At 33.6% G+C, this 26579-nt stretch overlaps 2 protein-coding genes across 7 annotated transcripts in view; both read left to right on the top strand.

Annotated features, from left to right (window-relative positions):
• The window catches only part of LOC6562139 (protein madd-4), a 73679-nt gene extending 69346 nt beyond the window's left edge, over positions 1–4333 (top strand). For 2 of the 3 annotated variants that reach the window (XM_032736361.1, XM_001987997.2), the window contains 4 exons: positions 902–1372; positions 2237–2611; positions 3090–3240; positions 3817–4333. In XM_032736361.1, coding sequence (XP_032592252.1) covers positions 902–1372; positions 2237–2611; positions 3090–3240; positions 3817–3950 — 1131 coding nt within the window. In that variant the 3' untranslated portion in view covers positions 3951–4333. The remainder of the gene's footprint in view (positions 1–901; positions 1373–2236; positions 2612–3089; positions 3241–3816) is intronic. The other variant, XM_032736362.1, reaches the window with a different exon arrangement.
• A 6044-nt stretch (positions 4334–10377) lies between these two features.
• LOC6561643 (sodium/potassium-transporting ATPase subunit beta-2) lies at positions 10378–23769 on the top strand. 4 transcript variants are annotated; one of them, XM_032736168.2, is made up of 7 exons: positions 15315–15600; positions 17036–17343; positions 19788–19928; positions 20236–20355; positions 20994–21286; positions 21855–22023; positions 22374–23769. In XM_032736168.2, the coding sequence occupies exons 2-7, from the start codon at positions 17202–17204 to the stop codon at positions 22475–22477; spliced, it is 969 nt and encodes a 322-aa protein (XP_032592059.1). In that variant the 5' UTR covers positions 15315–15600; positions 17036–17201; the 3' UTR covers positions 22478–23769. The 4 variants fall into 4 exon arrangements, with proteins under 4 accessions (XP_001988032.1, XP_032592059.1, XP_032592061.1 ...); XM_032736170.1 differs by having other exon boundaries at positions 15347–15600; positions 17005–17343; XM_032736169.2 differs by having other exon boundaries at positions 15392–15595.
• The last annotated feature ends 2810 nt before the right edge of the window (positions 23770–26579 follow it).

The following is a 26579-nucleotide window of genomic DNA, read 5'->3' on the forward strand; positions in this document are numbered from 1 at the left end:
TTCATAAGCGAAAAAGTGCGCCTCAAATACTAAAGTATGATATTCACAACTTATTTAATTATTTGTTCTTCTAGATTGTGAAAACTTAAATATATCAAAGAAATGCGTTTGCTACTTTGCTTAGAATTACTTATGTAAATATAATTAAAAAGGCCAGAAGGTTAAATATTTTAAATGAGTCATTGAAAATATGCAAATCAAATATATACTGCTCTAATGTAAAAGACAAATTCAAACTTTCCATTTACCAAATACTCTGAGAAAGGAATAAAGTATGTAAATAATTGAGATATATAATGCATGCTTAAGGTCATATTATGTAAACAGCGACTATTGAAAGAGTAAAAAAAAAATTAAACAGTTTGTGGATTATGCAGAAATCTAATATTTTGCTCCTCATATTAATTATATTATATAAAAAAAATTTATAAAATAAATAAAATGATATCGCGATAAATTCATCTGTAAAAATTGTCTCATTTTTTACAATTGTATTTTATTTTCATGCAAATCAGATTTCTTATTATTATGTTATGCGTTATGTTCTGAGGCTAGTTATATTTTGACAGCACTGAAACGTAGACACACACACACACACACACACACGTCCAAATATACACATACATATCATAGAATTTGCACAGTATGAAAGCGGAAACGGAAACGTGTTGACGGCCGTGCAAATTTACCGTAGCATAGCGTAGCTCAACATGGCGCTCAATTAATGCTGCCTTTGTGAGTTGCCATGTGACTGCTGCCTGCTGCCTGCAGCCTACTACTTGCTGCATGCCACATGCTGCATGCCACATGCTGCATGCGGGCTACATACATAGCAAACTTTTGCCTAATATTTAAGCTAACATACGTAACCCGAACTTGATGATTATCCCATTCCCTGCAGTTACTCTGGCCACTGCAGCGCTTTAAGGACTCGCGCGGACAACATCTGCTGCAACGTGAGGCGCTCAATTACGGTCTCGATTTGGAGCCGCAACAGCGTTACGAACAGGATGAGCCTGTCCCCTCCCCGTCTCCGACTCAGTCTCCATCCCCATCAGCAGCTCGTGTGGTAACCAAAGAGCTGCATACCGAGGCGGGTCGAGTGGAACTTGCCATACCCAGCCTGAAGAGCAGAGAGCCACCCCAAACGGAGAATGTGCCGCCGCATATGCCACACGCTCGCTGGGAAACGGCAACAACAATCGCAATGGCCTCACCAACCAACACACACAGCAAAAGCAACAACAACAACCATAAGGGGGGCAGCAGCGACGAGGGGGAGTCGGAAAGTGGTCACTATGACTACAAATGGGAGCTGGGCGATTGGTCCAAGTGCTCGCAAGAATGCGGTGCTGCTGGCAGCGGTTTGCAGGTGAGTTCTCAAAATCGATTACTTGGAAACCGTTTGCGATTTAACATTGCTTTTGTCAGTCACTTAATGTTGCTTCAACGTTTCAAAAGGGGGATCAAAGTGCTGCAAGAGATTCAGATTAGCATCACTGAAACACTAAAGTTTTTTAATTCTATTAAAAAGTAAACAAAATATTGATTGATTTTAATTGGGGAAACACTTTGAGATAGTTATTTCTTATTATTTCACTGCAAAAAGCAGCATTAAATCTATTAAAACAAACAAAATATTTATTCATATTGGTTATCTTGATTTTAATTTAAAATACAAATGCTACATAAAAAATATATATATACATTTAACAAAGTTTTGTTATCAAAATGAATATTGTGATTTTTTATTTTTTTTTAAGATGACTTTCCGTCAAAGAAATCTTAATGAAATGTAAATATTTATTTGCGTAACACAATGTATATAAAATCCTGACTTACCCTTCTGGCAAAATGAGCTTTGCAAAAGACATGAAAATGTATTTCGCACAAGCATTAGAAAAGAGAGCGAACAGTTTCCCCAAGCAACAGACGACACTTATATAATAATTAGCCAAATGCAAGCAGGACAGGACAGAGCAAAATTGCACAGCAGCCACCGAGAGGATTTGTGTATCCCGAGTCCACATAAAAATCAAGCACGAGTTTAAATATTTTAACAGCCAGTGACCGGAGAAGACCGAAACATGGTTGTCCTGCCTGTCTGTCTGCCTGTCTGCCTGCCTGCCTGCTGTTCTGGCCTCTTGCTGGCATTGTTTTATGTGCCGCAAGAAAAGAAAGCAGCAAGAATAACAGTTAACTTTGTTTCTTTTGCCACCTCTATCCATGCAAACAGCGTCGCACACTGAGCTGCCGCCGTGAGGCAACAAAGAAGGCAACGTCGAGGATGACTGCGTTGTCAAATGGTGATGGCATCGTCGCCCAACTCGTAGAGAATGCAGAGTGCCGTGCCCAGGGGCTGGACATGCCTGACACGTTCCAGAGCTGCGGCAACGAGCCCTGTCCGCACTGGACCAAGGGCGATTGGTCTCTCTGCCAGAATTCGCGGTGCCACGGGCGCAACACGGCCATGCAACGGCGGCAGGTTAGCTGCCGCTACGAGAACGGCAGCTCAGGCAGCCTCTGCGACGAGTACGAGAGACCGACGGGGCGGCAGGAATGCTACAACGAGCGCTGCAAGGGCGTCTGGCGTGTGGAGCCCTGGTCCGAGGTGGGTGGATGTCAGCTCTGGCTCTGGCTATGACTATTACTACACTCCGACAAAAAAAAATCGCCCTTAATTTATGGTAGTTTCATTCTAAAAACCAGTGCTTATCTTTCTAAATTTCATTTTTCTAAAATTTAAAAGAATCTGTCTTTGAATAATTCTTATAATCAAGTTTTTATTACTTCTTTTTTTTGTATTTTTAGATTTTACATATACAAACAATTTACATAGCTTATAAATTTATTTGAAAAACTTACAGAGCTAAACTAAATCAGACTCTAATATGAAAGCACAGAGAGTAAAATTAGAATGAATTTCTTCTTTTTAATAATATTTTCTATTATTTCTAAAAAGAGAAATTTTTGAATTTAATTAGGGCGATTTTCTTTTTTAATTTTGTTTTGTGAGTGTATGGTTTGTGCCTGCCTTGCAACATTGAGCGTATCTTTTATTAATGCCACAAATGCAATTCCTTCCGCAGTGCAATGCGCCCTGTGGTCGCCAGGGCATTAAATTCCGCATTCTGCAGTGTGTCTGGTATGGCAGCCGTCGACCCGCCGGCAATGTCTGCAAGCATCAACCCCGACCGGCTGTCATGAAGGTGTGCAAGAGTCCCCAATGTCAATCCAAGCGTAAGTACATAACTACATTCATCTCTAACTCAAAACATAACAAATCAACATTTGAATTGCAATATCGATGTTAATAATTTATCAAATGCATTTGATGCTCAAATATGCATAAATACTTAGAAGTAAAAACAAAAAAATAACCTTACATATTTTATAAGCAGATTTTATACTTGACCCATAAAACAGTTGATGTGCAGCAGCAAATCAAATTCATTTTGCTCTTAAACTAGTCTTTGAATGCGCACAGTTATTTTATATTAATCAGTCTTAGCAACGAATATCGAGTTTTATTAGGTAGATTTATTTTAATATTATAAGAAATTCCTTGCATTTCTAATATATTCTTACTTTATACAATTTATCTAAATTTAATTGAATTGATATTTTTTCATTTTATTTTATTTAATTTATTTGGTACTTTTTGTATTTTTCTATGTCGACAAATGAATATAAAATTATTTGAATATTTTAACCGATATCCTTAACAATTTATACGAATATCTACGCTTATCTGTTTCTCAATTACATATGAATAATTATCAATATGCATATCCATATCTCAACTTATATTCACAGTCACTAAATCGTCTGGTTGTCGCGATACTTCGCGATATTGTCGGAATGCTCGTGCCATGGGTCTCTGTCGATTGCATCGCTATAAGGAGAAGTGCTGCGGATCTTGTCAGCCCAAGCAGGAGGAGATGCAGTAGATTTTATAGATGCGCTGAGACTACCAGCAAAATAAAAATTTAAGAAAATCAGCATGCTATTACTATAAGAGTACATGAGGGTAAAATTATAGCATGATCTAGTTGAAAGTCGTACAACTTAACTGAAATATGTATGGATATTACTAAGGAGGATGAGTGCAATTTAGTTGATCTTATGTTAAGGCATAGTTAAATGTAATAATTGAGAAACTTTGTAACGAGAGTAACAACAGCGAGATCAATTCGAGGATAAATCACATTTAATTAACATACATACATATATCGTTTCCTTTTTTGTCTACTATTTACAACTATTCGTAAACTAAGCGCAAAATATCGTTAGATATGCCCAAAAGCAAAACCCAGGCTAGCAAATTGTTTGGATAAATGTATTTTATATATTCTATAGTATTCAATTATACATGTATGTAAAATATATGATAAATTCAAACATTTAATTTGGCAGCGTGTTATTTGAGATAAAGGCAGCTTGGCTTTAAGCGATTCCAAAATTAAATACTACAAGTATTTGATAAATATTGAAAGTAATACGAAAATCATTCGAATCTAACCTCAACAAGAAGGTTAACTACAAGTTTTGACTAAGCTTCAAGATGTGCATTAGGCTTTAAGACTTTAAAATAAACTGTTTCAAGTCGGCGCTACAAAGAACCGTGGAAAATTTGGCATAAATTACAATGCATACAGTAAAAACAATCGATATAAGGTTGGCTATTCATAATGTTAGGGAGCTAATAAGCCATTCCATTAAAAAAAACGTGTTTCTTTTCATTAAAAAAAGAACAAAATAGGTCAAAGTTTCAGTATAATTTTTAGAAACTACCCGAAGCACATGACATAATTAAATGTATACATAAAGAAACTAACCCAGCAAAATAATGAAATTGAAAAACGATAAAAGTAAAAAAATACAGCACTGTTACCTAATGTGGAAAAACATATTATACAAATACATATACAAACTAAATACATAATGTAAATATTATAGCAAATGATAAAAGTGAAGATAAGCTGCATTTCTTTGATCGATTCTAACTATAAAATTATGTTTATATGTGTATTGTAAAATTTAGCAAACAATAAATTCCTTTGCGCATTTAAATAAACCAAAACAAAACGAACAACTTAAAAACTATGTCTTATGGCTTATCTAAAATTCAAAAGTCCAGTTATTGTAAATAAACATTTAATTTTCAGTCATAAACGTTATTAATATATATACTTATAAATATACATTTATATAAAATAATATATATGAATATTTGTAATTAGTTTATATTTTGTATGAAAAAAAACTTGTTTTTATATAAATGTATTCATGAAATGCAAAGATAAAAATTAAAACCGTTAGCTGCTAACTATAGTTTAATAAAAAATACTAAGAACAAACAACATTGCGAATCCAAGAAATGTTAAATGCGAATGAAAAGTAAAATCGAATATTTAAATTGTTAAGTAAAGGTTACAAATAAATTAAACATATACAACAAAATAAAATGCATACCATAACCAATGTTAAACATACACAGACACAAAATACACACACATAACATAGCATTATATGAAATAAATAACATAATATAATATAAAAGTAAATCAATTGATTTAAGCAAAAGCGAAAGGCATTGTAAAATGTAGTACGAAAGCAACTGCTAAAAATATTGTAAGAAACTGAAACGAAGTGAAATAAATATTAAAGTTTAACAAAACACTAACGTTTTTTACTTTTAATACATATTCATTATACACAGAACAAAAAAAAATCATTGCAATTTGCGTAATAATAAAACTATAAAACGATGAACTGCACACCGGATATTCTTGGATATATATATAGATATATACTTAATACTAAAACATAATCTTAGTTTGATATAAAAAGTACGCATAAAATATTCATTCAAATATTTATTTGATTTAAAACACATTTAATTTGATCTCTGTCTTATTAAAACGTTTTAATTGTGGCGCCATCTAGTGTCTATAATGGCAGCGCCATCTACAGTAACATGGCACACACACAAAATTTTAAAGCATTTGATTAGTTCTATTAATGAGCGCATGGCGTCGCCACAAAAATGATACATTGCGCATACGCCCCGCAGCAAGATAGCAACAAAGGCATGCATTCAAATGAATTTTAGGCAAGAGAAAAAGTGTAACCTATTGCAGTGCAAGCTGAAAGCTTGACGTAACTGCAGTCCGCATACACATTAGTTGTAGTGCCCCCTCCCTAGCTTACTCTCCCCTCTCGGGTACTCTGACTAATTTGGGAACATGCTGGGAAACATGTCGAGCGACAATTTCGGCGGCGCTTGCTGGGCGTAGAGCACAGGAAATTGTCGATTTGTGTGCCATTTATAAAGCGCAACGAGCGATCGTTTGAATGCGCGAATCGTACATCCTAAGCAAAAAACCGTTGCATAAGGTTTTTTTTTTGTATTTGTTTGTTTGTTTCTTTTTCTTTTTTCGCAAATGCAAAATTTGTATAGCTATTTTAAGCAATCAATGGCTATCAATAGCATTCGTTGCAGTTCGCATCAGTGCTTACCATACTGTATATAGTCAAGTGTATACCCATTGATAATGCTCGATTCATTCAATCAGATCGTATCGCATAATTGCAAATTACACTTGGCACTTTTAATGCCTAATTATATTGTCAATAACAGAACTAAGACAAGACGTGTAAAATGGAATGTTTTCAGTTGCCGGAGTTCATTTAATAGAGCAATTTACTGATACATACGTATGCAGTCACTGAGTGTAATTGAAAGCAGGGTATAAAAAAAAACCATTGCACATGCAAAGCAATTTTCAGTTATTAGCGTTGAAGTAAGGGCAGTAACTAAAAGCTAAATGTGTATATCATTCTGAATAATATACATACTCTAACTAAACTTATATTAATATTAAGATCTATACAAATATATTGATTCTAGTTTCTATTGTCACAGAGTATCTACAATTTATTTAATGTTGTGGAAATATTCCCTCCACTGTTTGACAATAATTCTGTGCCCCTTGGCTTGTTTGTGTCGCAAAAAAGATATCCAAAGAAAATAGCTATGACAAATACTTATTATTATATACAAACACATATACATATGTATATACGCATAAAGTTGCGATTAAGCTAATGGGAAAGAGAACATTTGCCCACATACATACATATACATAATCTAAATAAATACAAAAAAATAAAATTAATCGGCTCCACTGTGTTCTCCACAACAACTTTTTCACAAATGAAATATGGAACTGGAATTTTGAAATCAAATACATAAACAATAATGATATGAAGCGAAACAAAATCTAGTTTAAGACCATAAAATATTCGCAATCTAAACAAACCATTTATTTATTATTTTTATCGTCAACAATATTGATTTTCAGTGAAATTTGCCATTATGGCAGATTTTTAAAAGAAAGAAGCGGAATATTTAGTTGAAAAGATAGTTTTATACGTTCATACATATATTTAAATCGATAACCCAGTGGAATATTTATTTGTATTGCTGTTTTTCATAAATGAATCAAGAAAGCAGGCCTACCTCGGGCATGCCGAAGATTACATACCCTACCAACCGAAGTAAACTTGGTCACAACTTAATTCAATTATTAAATATAAATTAAATATTTTTTCAAACAAGAAACAACATTTTCTGCCAAGTGTTGTGGGCATCATAGCACTTGTCATAAGCATATTTTTCTTCCGGATAAAAAGTTTTTATTTATACCTTTCGAAACTATTTGATATCGTGTTTCTATACGGCAACTGCCTGCTGCAATTGGATATATATTTGGTATTTGTAAGCTGAGTGGCAAAATGAGAATATGGCTCCATCGACTCTAAAAGAAGTCTCCGCCAATTCGTTACACACTCGACGAGACAATTATAGTACCCTCTGCAAGGGAATTCAGAGAAAGAAAAAAATGACAATGCTCCTGCTACTGTCTCAATGAACATTAGCGTGGCGGCTCAATTGAAAGCAGAGACCTTAGCTGAGGCAAATACTCATACACACTCAAGCATGCTGTGAGTGTACTCACACTTAATATATACAAAAGTACTCGATGCGAATACAAACAGAGCGTCGTGATTCGGGCAAGGGAAACGCTACAAATTCTAATGGAAACAATAATAATAATAATAATAGCAATAAACTGCACAGGCCGTTTAAGCTAAAGCAAAAGCTATGGCAAAAGCTGAAAAATCAAGGCAGCAACTGGGAAACGAGACAAGTCGACTTTATAAAGTGCGCTCAGTGTCAAAGGAAATCATATTTCATCTGGCAATTAGTTGGGATGAGCCGTGAATCTCTTTTAATTGTGTCATTGCACGAATTCGGTTTAGCTTTGCAATTGTACAGCTGGACAGTTGGACAGTTGGACAGTTGGATAGTCAACTCGGTATCTCATCGTTATGAAAATATTATTCTAGTCTAGTCTAATATGTATATATATATGTATCTTTCTATAGGCTGCACATAATCAGTGTCTTCAAATTCAATTAAGCGAAATTGTGTCACGCGCGTGTCTCTCCATATCTCATGTCTCATGTCTCACGTCCCATGTCTCTGGGCGGGGATAAATGCTTTTTCCATAGTATATACTTACTTCTTAATGCCTATGCCAACTAAGTACCATGACATTAGTATGTGCTGGCATTTGTGCTTCTGGGTCTGCATATTTCTGGTTAATCTACACGCTCACGATAACCTAACCCAATAGTAATTGTACTCTGTTTTCTCAAGACCAGCTGTGTATTTTGGGGTTTGGATTAAAGACATCTTAAACTTAGCATATATTTGACGAGCAGATTTCTATGTCAAGCCCATAGCCAGCACAGCAAATGAAAATAAAATAAGTATTATTTATCAATTTAAAGCTAGCATTGCCAACTTTATTTTGTGTGATTATTTTTGATTAGAACTAAAAAATAATTACATTTCTAACACTTTTGAACGAGTTTTTGTATAAATATTTAGCTGGGATATAAATACCTATCCAAAAAGTATAAATTTGTATGTGAAGATATAAGCAAAAGCTAAGTGCGAATTAATAATGTATAATTACATTAAACTAATTAAAATAATTACTAATAATGATAGTTTTGAAACAATGTTTTCACAGTTAGCTCACCAACTGAGTTAATTAGCAAATTTCTTGAGTCTTAAACAGAGTATCGCACAGTGAAAAGACTTGAGATTCAATATTCATACTAAATTCAAAAGTTTACTCAAAGTTTACTTAGACTTCTCTGCTGTTTTTTGTATGATTTAATAAGAGTCTTAAATGCTTAATTACCCCTGAACTTGTTCTGGCTATGGTGTTAGTTTTAAGGAAACTTATTTTAATTTATTAATTACTTGCAGTTATTTTTTTTTTTATTTTAAAAATTGTGCTAAGGCGTTTTATGATTCAACGTCTGAAAATTATTTTGTAGAGAAATAAATCAGGGATTTAAATGCAATTATTGTGATATTATAATTTTAGTTATATTTAAATCATTTTGATTTTTTTACAGATATAATTAAGTAATTTTATTTGCTGTTTTCAAAAACCGTTGAAGCCAGATGACTTATGGCTATTTAAATCATTTTATGCTATAAAAGAAATATATTTGCATTACATCTATAGTCCAAGAAGCAGCTGAAGCGAACATATTTTTTAATGTAAGTTGTAGAATTATTTGTTTTTTGACTTAGTTTGTTTTATTTTTCAAGAAGCAGCTTAAGGCCCTGGTAGCCTAATTATGCCATAACCCATTAAGTCTGTCTGTTTAGCTTGTAGCTTTAATTGTGCTGCAATAAAAATTATTTATTGGTATTCTTTATAGTTTTTTTTCGAGAAGTAATTGGCACAAAGAAATAGTAAGGCTTTCATTTGCATTTCGCGCAGATCTTGTGCATTCTTTGGGGACTGCTTTCGTACTAAAATGTTATGTGTTCTAACTTAGCAAAGTGTGTACATAAATGAGTTCACATGTAAATCTGAATGTATCTTGATTAAGACCGACACTTGTTGCCGTTGCCGCTGCTGTTGTTCAACACGTCGCACAATTTTGCATATGGGATGCCAAGCTGCGGTGTTGACGTTGACGTCGACATCGACATCGACGTTGACGCCGAAGTCGAAGCCGCTGCCGAAGCTGCAGTCGCCGCTTAAGAGACAATAAAACCAAAAATAAAATAAAATAAAACTGTTGCGACCCTCAGTGCAAAGCGAGAGCAAAGAACACTTTATTCAATGTGCAACACGATGATGACGATGTCTCAAATGATGATAATGATCAACGCCTCTGCGACTCTGCGACTTCAAACGCAGGCGTCGACGGCGACGCAGCTTTGGAGGCTTTGCGTTTTGGAATTGTGGATTTGTGGTTTATGGCACGAGCTCGACTCAGTTGAGTTCAATTTCTGGAACGGGAAGTGTCGATCAGTCTCGCGAACGGGGAATACAATAAGATATACAGATATATCTCTGTGTCTATATAGGCAGATACATATATATATATATATATCTCGCCAGCATTGAGGATATTCCGTTGTTGCGCTGAAGAAGCAGCATCGAAAAGTGCCCAAAATAATGCCGACCATCACCGAGGATTGCATCGATGGATTTCAACAGTATTATGCACGTCCGCCCGAGCGTCCCAAAAAGAAGTCCATCAAGCAGATGATCTACGATGAGGATGAAAATTCATATTTTGGCAGGACGATCGAAAGCTGGGGTAAGTTGCAACTGCACAGGACCAAAATCGATTGCATTTTGTACTCGTTTTTTGTTGTATTTTTTCTTCGTTTTCTGGGATTTTTTGTCTGCTTTGCAGTTACGTAAAAAGCGCACGGCGTAAATCTTTAGCAATTTCAAGCTGTGCCAGTTTGGATTTAATCAAAATCTTTTGTCGTCGCATTAGTGTGATACAAAAAAAAATATGAAAAAAAATTAAATTTTATATACATTTGTGTTTGGAAGTCCACCCAAAGTAGGCGGCACGTTTTTATTGCCTGCCTCTGACCCCCCGCTGCCTTCGCTCCCCCTTCGCATACTTCGCGCCTGTCGCCTCTTCAGCGGCCGCTTTCAGCTGTGCTCTGTTTGCTCTGTTCTCTTTGACCTTTGGCGGGCACACACACACACACATACACACCAGCACAGTTATGTGTGTGTGTTTGTGTGTGTAAGTGCCTCAGGGTACTCGACCAATATGCCGGTCAATTATGTCATTATGCAATCAAAGCATGCATCTATGGAATCGCAACAGCAACAGCAACATCAGCAACAACAAAAACAACAAAAACAACAGAGACACTCATAAATGAGCATATTAAAATGCTGACATTGACTAATAGGCAATTTCTTTTCTCATTTTATTTTTGCATCTCGCATTTTGTGCTTTAATCCGATTGCAGTTTGATTGCATACATTTGTTGGCATAAATCTAACAAATTTATTTATTTAGTTATGCTTTTAATTCAGTAGAATTCCGTATAAATTCAAACAGACAACTCAGCCATAAATTTAAATGAGTATATAAATGTGGGATCAGAGTAAACATAGACAATCGAGTCACTCTTTTCAACACGTAAAGATTATATTTTAACAAGTTGAAGATTTTTCATAACTAATTAGAAATAATATGCCTGTTTTGCTTTGACATAGGTCTCTTTAATCTAAATCAATGCGACCACAAAAATACTGATTACATTTTGATTTATTTGCTTTTATATTTATAAAAGAGATGAAAGTTCTCTAATACAAAAATATCTGGGGTATAGAAACATTGCCACAAAAAGTATTAATTACAATTTAAATATTTAAAAATATGTCATTAAATTTGACCAAATCCAAAAGAATAATTTGTAAACAGTTTGCCTATTGAAAAACAAGTAAGAGTAGCTATATTATTACAAAGCTTAGTTTCTTTATATTATTTATATAAATATTAAGTTTGTTAGTTTATACATAATCTCTGATTGATGTGGTCAAGTATATATGTATCTCAAAAGACTGTAAATGTTAAGTATTGCAGTTTAGACAGGCAATCCAATTGTTTACATCTCAAAGTGCTGATGGACGACGCATCCTTGTTTAGCTGGTTGCAGTAACGGAAAACGTCAGTTGCGACACAATGCTGTTATTGTTGGCCATTGGAGAACAGGAGTCTAAGCCAGAGGGCACTTCCATGTCACTCACTGAATCGCAATCCATTGTTGCAAATGCGTTGCTGTCAGTCACAGCAAACAGCGAATAGATATTAGATACAGGATACAGTGGTTCCACACAGCAGTTTTAAGTCCTTTATTCTACATTTGATTTCTAGACTACACTAAATAAATTAAATAATTGTTTATCATTCATTTATAAACAAATATAGATACTCATTATTCATCTAATAAAAAAGAAATGTTTAAACTTGTTGTGTAGATTAATTGATATATTTGAAGTGCCTACTATTTCTAATATTCTTAAGTCGTACTCCTCATAACTGTTCAAGCTATCGGTAATCGATTTTCGTAATCGTTTCGATAATCCTGTTCATGTCATCTGTGAATCTTACAATGCCGTATTTTACAGTTTTACAGCGAAACTCTCTCTTTCTTTAATCAAATCTTTAATGCTACAATATCTCCGGGAAATCTCTGAGCCTAGTTAACTGTGATAAACCTATGTTACTCCTCAGGTTGAAAGATTTGCCTATCTACATCTATATTTTGTCTCTCACATATTATCCCACTTCCCATTTCTGTCTCTTTCTCTCCCTTTTCTTGCGATTTACTTTATTACTAACATTTAATCATATTTGGTATAAGTTTTTCTGGGTTTCCCCAATCCTTGCAATAAATCTGTACAATGGGAATTATCATATCAATTATTTCATTTCTTTAACATTAAATTAAAATTTAATTATTTAAGATAAATTTTTTTTATATACTTTCTTATATACATATGCTTAGTTTTGCCTGTTATTTATTTTGGCACAACTTCACTCATTCCACAGCTTATTCATATTCTCTAATAAAATTTTCTTGAAAAAAATGTTAAGCAAAAAATATTTTCTCTATAAGGTTTTCCCAAAAAGATTTAAAGCAGAATATGGCAGAATATATATACAATATTTTTTCTTCAGAAAATGATTTTTTTTTATATCTGGTTGACCACGGTAATAATGCCCTGAGTCCAACTAGCAGCCCATTGACAGCGACAACACTCAATGGCGAAAACTAACTGGAGCTGAGTTGAGTCGGGGCTCGATTTACAGCTGGACGATTTGCTAATTGGAACGTGCCAGTTGGAATAGTCACAGCAGGACACATTTACACACACACACACACACATGAAAATTGTAGACACCAGCTCAGGTTACCGTTACCTGTTAGTTGGACTTTATGTGGGTCCTCCTCATTTCAAATGAATCATTTCAAAAGAGTCTGGAGTCAGTCGTAGACACACACACACACATACACACACACACACATATACACACACACACACACATACACACACACACACACATACACATATGCGTTTTGAGCCCAAACTCCCAGAAACCGCATCGACCTAAAAAACCGGTAACCTCATTTGAAGTTCTCAGCTCGCAGACTCCATGCAAAAAAAAAATAAATAAAGAAAAGAAAAAAACGGAGTATCTGCGTAGTAAATGTGGCGTAAAGACCAGACCAGGCCAAAACGCATACAGCATGAAATTCCACCCTTAACTGTGGAAGCGTATCGAGAGCAACCCTCGAGCGGCAAGCGGTAAACTGGAAAACGAACGGAGTTGAATGGAGTTGCCAAAGACAAACAAAACAAAACAACAACAACAACAGCAACAACAAAACTGGTTATTGCGGCCACGCGGCCAAATGCTTTCTCTCTCTCTCGCTCTCTCTCTCTCTCTTTCTCTCTATGTATTTGTCGCAGTCTCTCTTTGGCTCTCTGTTTATGCTTGAGCTACTATGAAAATGGCTCAAAAGAAAGAGAAAACATTCGTTACTATTTGTTATGGCCATTACCCTTCCAGCGATCCAATCGATCTTGCCTTGTTTCCACAACAACAACAAGAACAACAACAACAGAGCAAGCAGAAGAGAGCGAGAGAGTGGAGAGAGCGCAAAAAGTCACTCAATCGATTCGAGTGACTGAATCAGCAACAACAACAACGGCTACAACAACAACAATTATAAACAATGCGATTTCATGCTGCAGTTAACGGTACATTCGTATTTGACAAATGCATTTGGTGCTTGTCATTCGAATCTAGCAAGAAACGGCAGCCTGCGAGTGCTTAATATGTTATGCACTGCAAGAAATTGTAACTGACACGGAAAACACAAAAACTTAACTTAAAATAGATATATTAATAATAAATAAAATCATATATCAATACAATACATTAATTATTTAATTATGGATTTGAAATCATTGTATTGATAGGTGTCAATAATAATACATATTTGATATTTTGATTTGATTATTTTACATTCTGATTATTTATTCGCACGTATTCCTTAAAAAGAATTGCTAAATTTGAGTATCAACAATAAAACATGTTTGATTTTTTCATTTGTATATTTTTTATTTAATATACAAACAAATATTTAATAAAATTACATTGGTTCGAAGAAGAACTACCATGGAACTCAAAATAAAACGAGTTTACCGGGTTTCAAATCGCTCAACTGAAACTCAACACACAAATTAATTGGTTATGGAAATTTTTTTCGAAGCGAATATTGTCCCAAAATATCAACTAGCTCTAATTGGATACTGATTACATTAACACAGCTGTTTGAATTTTCTTCCCCTCTCTCTTTCTCTTTCTCTTCCCAACACTCATGATTCATTTGTGAATTTAACTGGTGTATTTGTTTTGAGTCAAGGTTTAAGAATCTTAGCTCAACCAATAAGTTAATTTTGACCAGTGTAGTCACACAATTCGCACTAAGTGCAGTAGCAATCATAATTTATGTTGCATGCGACTAATTAAAACAAGTGCAACAACAGCAGCAACAACAACAACAACAATTACGAACCGCAACTCAGAACCCCAATCCAAACCCAAGCCCGAAAATGCACTCCAAATGAAAACAAACCCAGTTTTGCACTCACTCACAAAATGCAAATGCCGCCAAAAGTGTATTTTTTGCACTCAAAACAAACTCAACGAAGCCACAACACACTGAGTGCGAGAGAGAGCGAGAGAGAGCGAGAGAGAGAGAGAGAGGGGCGCTCAAACTCGCGCGCTCGAGAGAGAGAAAGGTGGCTGTACGAGCTGAACTGAACTGAACTGAACACAAAACTGAGGCCAAGCCAAGTTCTGTGTTTTGTTGGCGGTCCAGTCTTCGATTCAGTTTACGGTTTCTCAGTCTGACATTTGTTTTGAGCGCGTGCGAAAGCGGGCAGCGGTTAAACGCCAACTGAAGCGGGCCATTTCCAACACACAATTCTACAAAAAAAAAATAAAATAATAATAATCAAACTAAATTAAGAAGAGGAAAAGCAAGAAGAAGAAGCATAACTCCTTTAAGCCAACTATTTTGCACTCTTCCGCTTATTCTTCTTTGTTGTGTTTCTTTTGTGTTGTTCGCCAAGTGCCTGAAACAAATCACTCGAATAAAGTGAAGTGTGTTTTGTTTTCCAAATCAAAGAAGAGAAACAATTCGATAATTAATTTTAATATTTAAATATTACAAATATCAGACCTAGGCTCAAGATATTTCCATTGTCACACCCGAAATACACACACACACACACGTGCATACAGTGAGCCCTAGCTGTAGCAAAAAGGTGTGGTTGTTTGTATGTTTGACGGCGGCTTTAAGAGCGGAGCTACTCAAAACCCAAAGAGAAAAAAAATAAAAAAAAAAACCCAGATACTTTATATAGCAATACATATGCATAAGTGTGTATCTGTGTGTGTGTGTGTGTCTTAAAAGAGCGTTATCGCCTAAGAAAAAATAGAAAGACTTAAAAACAAAATAAAAGATATGCAAAAATATAAATAATTAATAAAACAAAAGTTGTCGGGTAAAAGATACAAATGTATCTGGCGGTCAAAGTCAAAGCGGCATTTCATAAAGTAGAACAATACGGAAATATTTATGTGCAGCTAGCCAGACGGAGAGGAGTTGTAGCAGACGAAGAGGTGGCACTTTGGCCCAGTTCTTTGTTATCTGTTGCACTCCATGTGGCATCCAACAGTTGCCAACAGTTGCTGCCACATGCAGCTAGCAGGGTGCTCAAAAAATCTCGTTGGCTTCACAGCCCATTGGGAAACTGTGACACGTATATTGTTTTTTTTTTTTGTTTTTTTTTGGGGGGGTTTATTTTGCAGGACAAAAAGGCGCCAAAGTTGTGGTTGCTGCTGCTGCTGCTGTTGTTGCTCGAAAATTTCACAGCGAGCCGGGAACGAGTGTACAGAAATTTGTGGCAAGCAAATCAAAACAGAGAGCAACCAGTCAGAGAGAGTCTGTGTGTGTGTGTTAGAGGGAGAGAGGGAGAGCGGGAGAGCGGGAGAGGGAGATGGAAAGAGCAAGCGAAGCAAATGCGAATTAGTGACGAAAAATAAAGAAATATCTTTAAAATGAAGTGGGATTTTACGAATAACAAAAGCATAATGAAAATTTAGTGGGAAAATGTGAAAAATTAATGCAAATTGCAAAAAAATAATATATGCAGAAAGTTTTAACTTAGCGAAAAAGTTATGATTAGTGGAAAATCAGAAAAATAAATGTGGAACGAAATACTAAGAATTTTTAATTAACGAAAAGTTACAAGTATGAATAATTAATGGGGGATAATATGATTCGAATTTCAAGTTTAAAATATGATGATAAACTTAAAGCAAGCAACAAACTTGGCTACTTAAAGCATTAATCATTATTAAACAAATTAACAAAATAAGAAACATTTAAACCAGCAAAAAAATGATTACAAATTTGCATAACTCAATACAAAACAGTCAAAATGAAATGTGTTTTTTAAGGAATGGTTAATAATTTTATGGAATAATTGAATTAATTTATAGAATATAAACTAAACTTGCATAATATATCCAGGTTGAACAAACTACGTAGTCCTATTATCGAAACAAGTAGCAAACGAGTGAATTAATTATTTATTGCCAATTTCCGTCACAAAATTGCGCTGCGTTTGTGAAGAACGTACAAATTTAAATAAATAGACAACAACAATCGACCAAAATACGAAATACAACCCACCAAAATGTCGAAACCCGTTCCAATGCCGCATTCCAATACGAATGAGGATCTGCTGGCTCTTCGTAAACCCGAACCCTTTCGGCTCTCACAGTTCTTATACAATGCGGAAGAGGGCACAGTAATGGGACGAGATCGCACCTCATGGGGTAAGCTATGAAGACGGCGAATATAAGAGTGGATTGGAGTGTAATTGAGTTGAGAAATAAATACACTGCTCGCCACTCGAAAAGGACATAATTTACTCTATATCTACTTATATATTCAGGAAACAAAATCGTATATTTTAATATATAGTTAATTAACTCTGAAAACTTTGTAAGATCGTTTGTATTGAATATATTAAATCATAAATAAATGAATTCGATCTTTTTTCTTATTAGTGAACGAAATTGAAATTGGAGTCAGAAATCCGAATATAATAAATTTGTATTCTTAGTGTTAAATATATTCAATTAAAATTAATTACATTTTTTTCTCTTAAAAGTAGTTAGTGGAGTTGAACATTTCACGCTCGATAATTGGATTTCTGAATATTGAAAAATCGTTGTTATTTAAAATACTATAAAATATTTAAAATTTATCGATAAATTATTTTTTTAGCCATTGCAGAGGGTATTATAATTTTGTCGTGAAGCTTGTAACGCATTGAAGGAAAAAACTATATATATTCTTGATCAACTGATTACTAGCCGAACCGATGGAGCCATAAAACCATAATTATATTTCGTACTCTCGACTAAAATTTAAATGTCGTCCAATTAATTTAAAACTAAAAGTGGACGTTAAACTATTTTAGGAGAATAGAACAAGTCTCTAGTCACATTCTTTTTTAGGGAACGTGACTCGCCGAGCTAGTAAATATTGTTTTGGGGTACTTAAAATAAACCAGTTCATTCCCAAATAAATCAACTAGTTAGTGTCAAATTTGTATTTTTCTATTTACTTTTTAGCCTTTTTTACGGTCGTGTCTCAAATGCAACACATTTGAATTATACACCTCAAATAGATACTCGTATTTGCCTGGGAATGTTGCCAACTGGAGCCAGTTGTTGTGTATTGGGTTGTCATAGTTTGAGCTAATTGTGCTAACAACACTTATTATATAGCTGCCAAAGTAACATGACGTTAATGCCTGACAGACAATTCCGGAAAAGAGAGCAAAAACTAAAATTATAAGGCGCTGGTAAAAATTAACGCCAGGGCTTCAAGATGAGTGTAGTTTTGTGCAAAGGATGTTAAACAGGAAAAAGGATGAAAACAGGAAATTTAGAATTCATTACAAATAAATAGAATTTAATGAGCTTTTTAAAATATTTCAAAAAAATATATTTAGTATTTTTATTAATTATCTCAGTTTAGTAAACGGTGCTAAATAGATACATATGTACCAAATGTGGACTACTTTAAATAAAATAATTAAATAATTAATACTTTGACTTGAATAAATTATTTTCATCTATACATACTTAAAACGTAGATATTTTCAAAACTTTCTTTAATCGTTTTTAAACAGTATTTTACTTAATGCGTGTAATAAATCAAATAATAATTTTCTTATATACATATTTCAATTATATTTAAAAAACCCTTTGCCTAACAGTAATTTTTTTAAAGCATTATTTTTTAATTCATTTTTTTTTACACATATATCATATATATGAATAATGAATATCATATCACAGATATTTTTTAAGACTTTTCAAATTTGAAAGTGCACAAAATAAATGTACTTAATTCAAAAACTGAACTGATTTGCAAAATTATGTAGATTTATTGTAAGCACTTTAAGTGACTTCTGCTGAACTTTTTGTGCCTGATAACTGGGTATTTTTATCGCCGTTTTCTCAAAACAAGCTTAATACTTATTCGAATATGTGTAACTGCTCAGACAAACATTATGATTTTAAGCACGTTCACAGTGCTTTGTATTTTTTTGTGTACTCAACAAAATGACAAACTCATCTCTCATTTACTCTTCCAATCGCAACTCTCTCTCTCTCTCTCTCGATATATCTCTCACTATCGCTCTTTTTACAAATCGAAAAAGTTGTAGTCACTTGTCAAAGATGTTGGCCAAGTTGAGGTTATGTGCACACTCAGTGTGTGCAAATGTGTGCGTGAGCAGAAGAGCGATCAGACTCCAAGACAGCTTGCTTCCGTTGAGCGTCGCTTACGTGTCTAAGAGCAAAACGTTCAAGTCTTATACACTGATATGATTCAAGTCTTATACGCGTATGATTCACCGATGATCAATGTCATGCAACTTTGTGATGTATAAGAGTAGCAACTTGTTCTTATACTTAAAGTTTGTTTACGATTCTAATGAGATAAAGAACCGGCGCTGGGTGCTCAGCGCTCAGCACTCAACGCTCAGCACTCAACGCTCGCTTCGTCAATTAAAAGTTTAACCCATTTGTGACTTTTGGTCCGTTGTTGCTTCAAGTGCTTAATTTAATCAGCTCAATTGAAGGGGCAATATTTCTTGTTCACGATTCTTTAATAATTCTCATTCGATTTGAGCTCTCTCTAATGCGTTTAGCGTTAATGGTAATCTAATTAATTTCCCATTCGTTCTCTTCGTTTCATTTAGCTAAGATCGGCATCTTCTACATTGTGTTCTATGTCGTTCTCGCTGCCCTTGTCGCCATTTGCATGTGGGCCTTCTTCCAAACTTTGGATCCACGCATACCCAAATGGACATTGGATCGCTCGATCATTGGCACAAATCCAGGTGGGAAATATATACATTAAAAAATATTACTCTTTTCATAAATAAATTAATAAAATATAAATAAAACTAAACAAAAAAATAATACAAAAAAATATATTTTTAAAATGAAATAAAATTTATCAATTAGAAATAAAAAAACACAAAAGTGAAAAACCAAATAAAATTAATTTAAAATAAAAATTTTAATTAAAAAAATATATATAATATTTGAAAAAAAAATTAAATAAATATATTCACTAGCCGTTGCGTTCCCCAAGTTTTTCTAAGATGATTTTCTAATAACTTTCCCCTTCCCCCGCATAATCAGGTCTCGGATTCCGCCCCCTGCCGCCCGTTGAAATGGTGGAGAGCACATTGATCTGGTACAAGGGCACTCAGCACGAGAACTATAAGCATTGGACGGATTCACTGGATGACTTCCTGGCCGGTAAGTCGAGGGATACATTCAGCAGGTCTTTTGGCCAACTGTTTGCTTTGGCTTACACATGTTATGTTAAGTCGGACCGGCAGTTAGCCAATGTGCAAAGGCTGTTCAAATAGGCTTTGCATGTTTATTGTTTTTTATGCTACACATGCACGGATATGTCCATTAACTATTTTTATTTTTATTTCTTATTACGGATGTTGTGGTTGTTGTTGTTGTTGTTGCTAGGTAGTGGCAAATGGGTCGGTTGACAACACGCAACACGCTGTTCAGCATTTATTTTCATTAAAATATAATACTATTGATTTTAGTTGACATATGTTCACATATTGAAAACATTGCTAAGCTATGCTCAGATTTATGTCAAATATATTCGGCTATCGAATTAATTTATAGATAGTGGAACCAACAAGGTCGCGAATCGTAGGTCAGTTAATAATGTATCTGTAAGAACTTGTCTAAGATCGAGTTCAGTTTGGGGTGATTGAGTTTTTTCTACGCTAAATTAAATAAATAAAAACAAAACAATAAGGTTGAACAATTGAAGAGTTTTGCATGATTGGTAACAATATATGAACATCATAATATTTAATTTCGCAAGTAGCAAATTTTAAACATATCCCCCACCTCTCTTTGAACAGTTTACAAAGTGCCCGGCTTAACACCCGGACGTGGTCAGAACATCTACAACTGTGACTACAACCAGCCACCACCGAGGGGTCAGGTGTGCGATGTGGACATCAAGACGTGGGCACCCTGCACCAAGGAGAACAACTACAGCTACCACAAGAGCTCACCTTGCATTTTTCTCAAGCTGAACAAGATCTACGACTGGATGCCAGAGTTCTACAACACATCCACGGATCTGCCCCACAATATGCCCGAGAATCTCAAAACCTACATTGCCGAAATTGAAAAGACGGAGCCACACAAGGTAAGTTTGAGATTAACTTGGAAATATAACAATGCACTTAAAGTATATTAATAATAAAAAAAGGAATATGTAAAGAATTCAATTCGAAAAAAATACCTGTTGATAAAGTATATACAGACATAAGTATAGTCATCCCTTAGATGTAAATAAATGATTTAGAAAATGTCATGTTCGAAATAATTGTTAGTTGGTTTGTAATCTTTTTATATATTTTTATGTCAAAAGGATGGCAGCCCAAAGCGGGAGTTTATAGCAGGCAGCTAGCGAGCGTTAGCAGCGATCGCTTATAGTTGCCAGACTGTTGAGGCAGTCGCAGACATTTTTAACAACCAATCGCTGTGAAAATATATATTATGCAGACAATTGGAATACTTTAATAGACCGAGATAATAATCACAATATTATAAAGTAAACAAACACAATAATAAATTAATAAGCAGCATCAGCATGCTGAAACTTGAATTAATTAGTCTACAGTGATCTTCAAATATATAAAATATAATTATAAGAGTAATAATAAATTTAATTAAAATGATTTTAATAATAATATCAATTATTTACCATGCAGCTGAACACCATTTGGGTCTCCTGCGAGGGCGAAAATCCAGCCGATCAGGAGAATGTTGGGTCGGTCAACTATTTGCCCGTTCGCGGATTCCCGGGCTATTTCTATCCCTACCAAAACTCCGAGGGTTATTTGAGTCCACTTGTCGCAGTGCACTTTCAGCGCCCCAAGCGTGAGTAGAAAATCATCTGTTTCCATATCTATTTAATTAACAGAGCGCATATTTGCATATTGAGACTTATTTATTCATTCCTTTCGAACATTAAAAAAAAGAACTTCCAATTATCGTTCGCAGTTAAAATTTAAAATTTAGTTTCGTTACTTCTGGCAACGTTGTCAGACTCCTATGGTTTATGTTTCTTGCAAGCATGTGGCAACGCTGAGCAAGAACGCGTAACGGTTGCTTTTTGAATAAAAAAGTTCAGTTTGCTGTTTGCGTTTGTGCTTTATGCATTAAAATACACGCTCTGATAGTTGAATATATATATAATAAACACATAACTAATTCTTGATTCTTATCAGGTGGCATTATCATCAATGTGGAGTGCAAAGCCTGGGCACGCAATATCAAACACGATCGCAAGGACAGACTCGGCTCGGTGCATTATGAGCTGTTGATTGATTAATGTTAAGGTCGTTGTGAGAGGGCTTTAAATCAGCAAAATACAAATACAATTTAATGAAAAGCTAAAGTTAAAGAAAGTGAAAGCATAGCGAGTAAAAGATATGCGTTTGTTTAATGTAAGCAAGAACAACAACACCAAAAGAAAAACAAAATCTAAAAAAATAATTAAAAAGAAAAACAAATCATACATTATACATAAAAATAAAAAACAAAACTTGATAAGAAAAACCCACGAAACAAATATTAACAACAAACATTTTTGGATACAACTCAATTTTTGAATGTAGCTTCTTCTTATACAAATTATGATAATACAAAAAATAAAAAAGAAAACAAAAAAATAAATAGCAACAACATATAGTTACAATTTAGTCTACCACCTAAGAAGATTTCTATATGAATTGTGAGCGATTTTTGCATTATAACACTATTTAATACATTTTTATAATAATTATTAACTAATATTAATAATAATGCTGAATTCGATTGCTAAATGCCGTTTTGTGAAATGAATGAAATCTCGAATAAAATACCAGATGTAAAAACCTAATCTTTAAAGGCTAGCTAAGTACGAATCTCATTTAGTGCTGTTCAAAAACTACGAGACAAATTTACATGTTATTATTGCTTATTTAAAATTAATCATTAAACTGCCATTTAAATGCAAAACATAAATCTAAAATGAAAAGCCAGCGAAATTTTTTAGTAGCCCCAATTAAAAAAAAAAAATAAATAAATAAACACATACAAATTAGTTAAATGTATGTATCTTTAACAACAACAATTTAAAGTTAACGATAACGACAAAACAAAATGAGATCCTTTTGACCAAATGTAACAAAAACCACTTTGTACTTTGAACTAAAACTGCAAACTGACCAATTTCGGAGCAACAAACAAACATTTTTCTATTACAATTTTCGCAACTAGTTTTTCAAATAAAACAAATGAAACAATCTTATATACAACAATCTTCTATATACACGGCATACTAAATAAAAGGTTTGCATATTTTTACACATATATGTATACCAATATACATATATATATAGTATATAGCTCTAGCCAGTCTAAATGAAATGTATAACAATCAATCAGCAACAACAAATTTGCAGCGTTTAGTTTTTAAGTTTATTTAAATGTTAACAAAAACAAAAAGAAAACGAACAAGCAACAAAATACAAACAACAAAAATACACAAACACTAGGAACAACAAAACTACATATTTGGCTAAATCTGAAACCATTTTCCAACTGTTCTCAATAAAAATGGGCGATACAAAATTAAAAACATTTTGTTGTAATTTTATTTATTGACCAAATTCAAATTTTACTGTATTTTATTGGGTTTGCCTATATTTACATGGCACGTTTTTGAAATTAGTGTGAATAATTATTATTGAATAATATAATTTCGATTAAACTTAAAAAAAACATCAGTATATATAAATATTCGTTTATTAAGAAATACATTTCTTAAATATGGATAAAAAGCTTTCCTAAGTTATAAAAATTTTTGTTCTTATATTTAAAAATTGCATCTATAGTTTTCAGGGCGAACTTCATTCGAAGGCAATTTTTACCATTTGTTTTGTAAAATCTTCTACTCCCCAGTTGATATCTCTTCTGAAAGCTAGATACGATGAGGAGGGGAAGTAGGTGGCCACTCATAATTTGTCATATGCCGTTATTTGGCTTATATAAAGTTAATTGCTGTCGCATTGTTGCGTGGCAACGACAAGGTGCTGATAAGATATGAAGGTGCGACAAAACTCGAGGCACTCGTAACCCAGATAATAATCACAAATCACAAATCTGAGAGACTTCTTTTGCTGTTGTGCTGTTGGTCAGCAGTGTGGACAATGCTCGATCGATATGAAATTGTATATATATACAGTTGCAAAAACATAATAGCACCAGCCTCACATGGAATATTTTCAAATGTATATTTTTTAAATTTGAAAGTTTAAGGAACTTATGAATACCTTCTTAAAACTGGAAGAAGACTATTAAAAAAAAATAAAAATCATCATAATTTTATTCACCGCTTTAAGCTTGTTTAAATTTAATTAAAACTAAAATTTAAAAATTAAATTTTATGAAAAGGGAAAGCATAGAACCAAGAATACTAGCACAATTTTTCAAATTTGCACTTATTATTATGAAAATTAGAAATAAATAAACTAAACGAATTCTATAAAGTACATAAGAAGTGATATTATTTGTTCGCCACTTCTTGACACATTTCCCTTAAAAAAATATATAAAAAAATTTAAAAAAATATTTGTATACATATTTAAAAAATAAATAACTTTACTTTATAGGGAGAATACTAAACAATATAAAAAATCAATATTTGAAAAATTTTGAAAAGTTATTGTATGTTTTTTCATTCGTAAAAAATTTGTCGTAGTGGTGATATTATTTTTTCGCAACTGTATACAATTATATATGTATGGACATATATATATTTACTTGTATGTGATAAGTTATCTGGGCAATTTTATCAATTGCGTCATTGCGGCTGATTAACAGTATGACCATGATATATGCTTCTGATTAAATTTTGAATGAATTGCACTGGTTTTTGAATGTCAGTTTGACGTGTCAGGCTTTTCTTGGTTTGAAGACTTTTCAAGGACATATATATATAATATAATATACGAAAAAATCAAAAACACCTGAAAATCATATTATAATATTGCTTAACAAATTCAATGTAACTCGAATTACAAATTGTGTCTACTGTTTAAATTCAGTAAAGCCTTCGACTCTTATGTATATTATTCATTTTGCCTTAAAGTTCAGTTCAAATACACTTTGAGAGATTTAACTCTGCTGCGATTCAAAGTCAATATTTGGGTGTTAAAATTTGAGTTGACGAGCCAAAACTTTTACTCAAAAAAAAAAAAAAACACTTTAAAAGATCCACTTATGTTAACGGGTTATTTCTGGAATCGAGGCAAATAAATTGATTTTTGATAATGGTGCTAATATAAGTATTAGATGAAATTAATATTTCTGCGATTAAAACTATCTTGAGTGTGTCGAATTGTGTCAGATAGTGAAATTTGTAGCATTGATATCTCAAAAAAAAAAAAAAATAAACCAATTTAAACGTCACATAATACGTAATTCCAGAATAAATATATACAAATTGAATATAGGAATATTAAAATTGTGCCAAAGTTACTATGACAACTTAAATTAATAAAAAATTGACAAATATTTTTCTTAATTACTGTTCTCTATAGAATTGTTTATGTATATATATTTACAAATTTGAATGATCATAAATATGTATATATATTCTTTTTCTTGCTTCAGCATTATTGCTTTTTATGATGACGTCAAGCGGGCAAAATGAATAATGTGAAATGAACAATAAAACCAGCAAAAGATAAAATTACAAAGTTAATTGGCAATCATATGGTCTATGTTAGGGTATACAATTGGGCATATCTGCTTTGTGAATTACTTTCTAAAGCATTATCATCAAATCTGTTGACTAATTGGCAGCTAATTAGCTAAAAGGCAACCGCCTCGACGACTGCAAATCAACAGAGTACACAACAGAGGAATGACAAAACAAAACAAAACAAAAAAAAAGAAGATGCAGTAATTTACATATATACATATTTATATACATATATACAATAAAAAAGAAATCTGCGCTAAGCAGGAAAAATCAAAAGTTTGCTCTAATGAGGAAGCTTCGCGCAAATTGACCCATCCATCCATCGATAAAACTGAGCACTTTGCTGGAAAAATCTTGTACAATTCAGTTTGAACGAGATAAACTGGTTTCGTAAGATTTAGCAAGCTCATGCAACGATATTCCCTTGCCCCTTGCCCCTATCCCGCGTACCCCTTCCCTCTGCCATACCTCATGCTCAACTCGCAGTTGAATTCAAGTTGAAGTTGAGCAACAAAAACACAACAAGATTATGATTTCGATCTGTGTAGGTAATCAGTTCGAGCCGATCCAAGCTAGCTTGTCTGGAAGGCCCTTTTCATGTCTGTTCACTTGAATAATTCCCATGTGTAGTTTTCAAAGCTTTTTAAATCTTGGCTTGTGAGCTGATTGACAGATTAAGACAAAA

Source organism: Drosophila grimshawi, unplaced genomic scaffold (genome assembly GCF_018153295.1).
Source record: "Drosophila grimshawi isolate 15287-2541.00 unplaced genomic scaffold, ASM1815329v1 contig_1377, whole genome shotgun sequence".
NCBI lineage: Eukaryota > Metazoa > Arthropoda > Insecta > Diptera > Drosophilidae > Drosophila > Drosophila grimshawi.

Bases quoted from the DNA above. Each gene is read 5' to 3' on its own strand.
- LOC6561643 (XM_001987996.2), top strand. From the start codon at position 10,563: ATGCCGACCATCACCGAGGATTGCATCGATGGATTTCAACAGTATTAT. The intron at 20,356-20,993 runs GTAAGTCGAGGG...CTCTTTGAACAG, and splicing joins ACTGGATGACTTCCTGGCCG to TTTACAAAGTGCCCGGCTTA. The intron at 22,024-22,373 runs GTGAGTAGAAAA...GATTCTTATCAG, and splicing joins GCACTTTCAGCGCCCCAAGC to GTGGCATTATCATCAATGTG.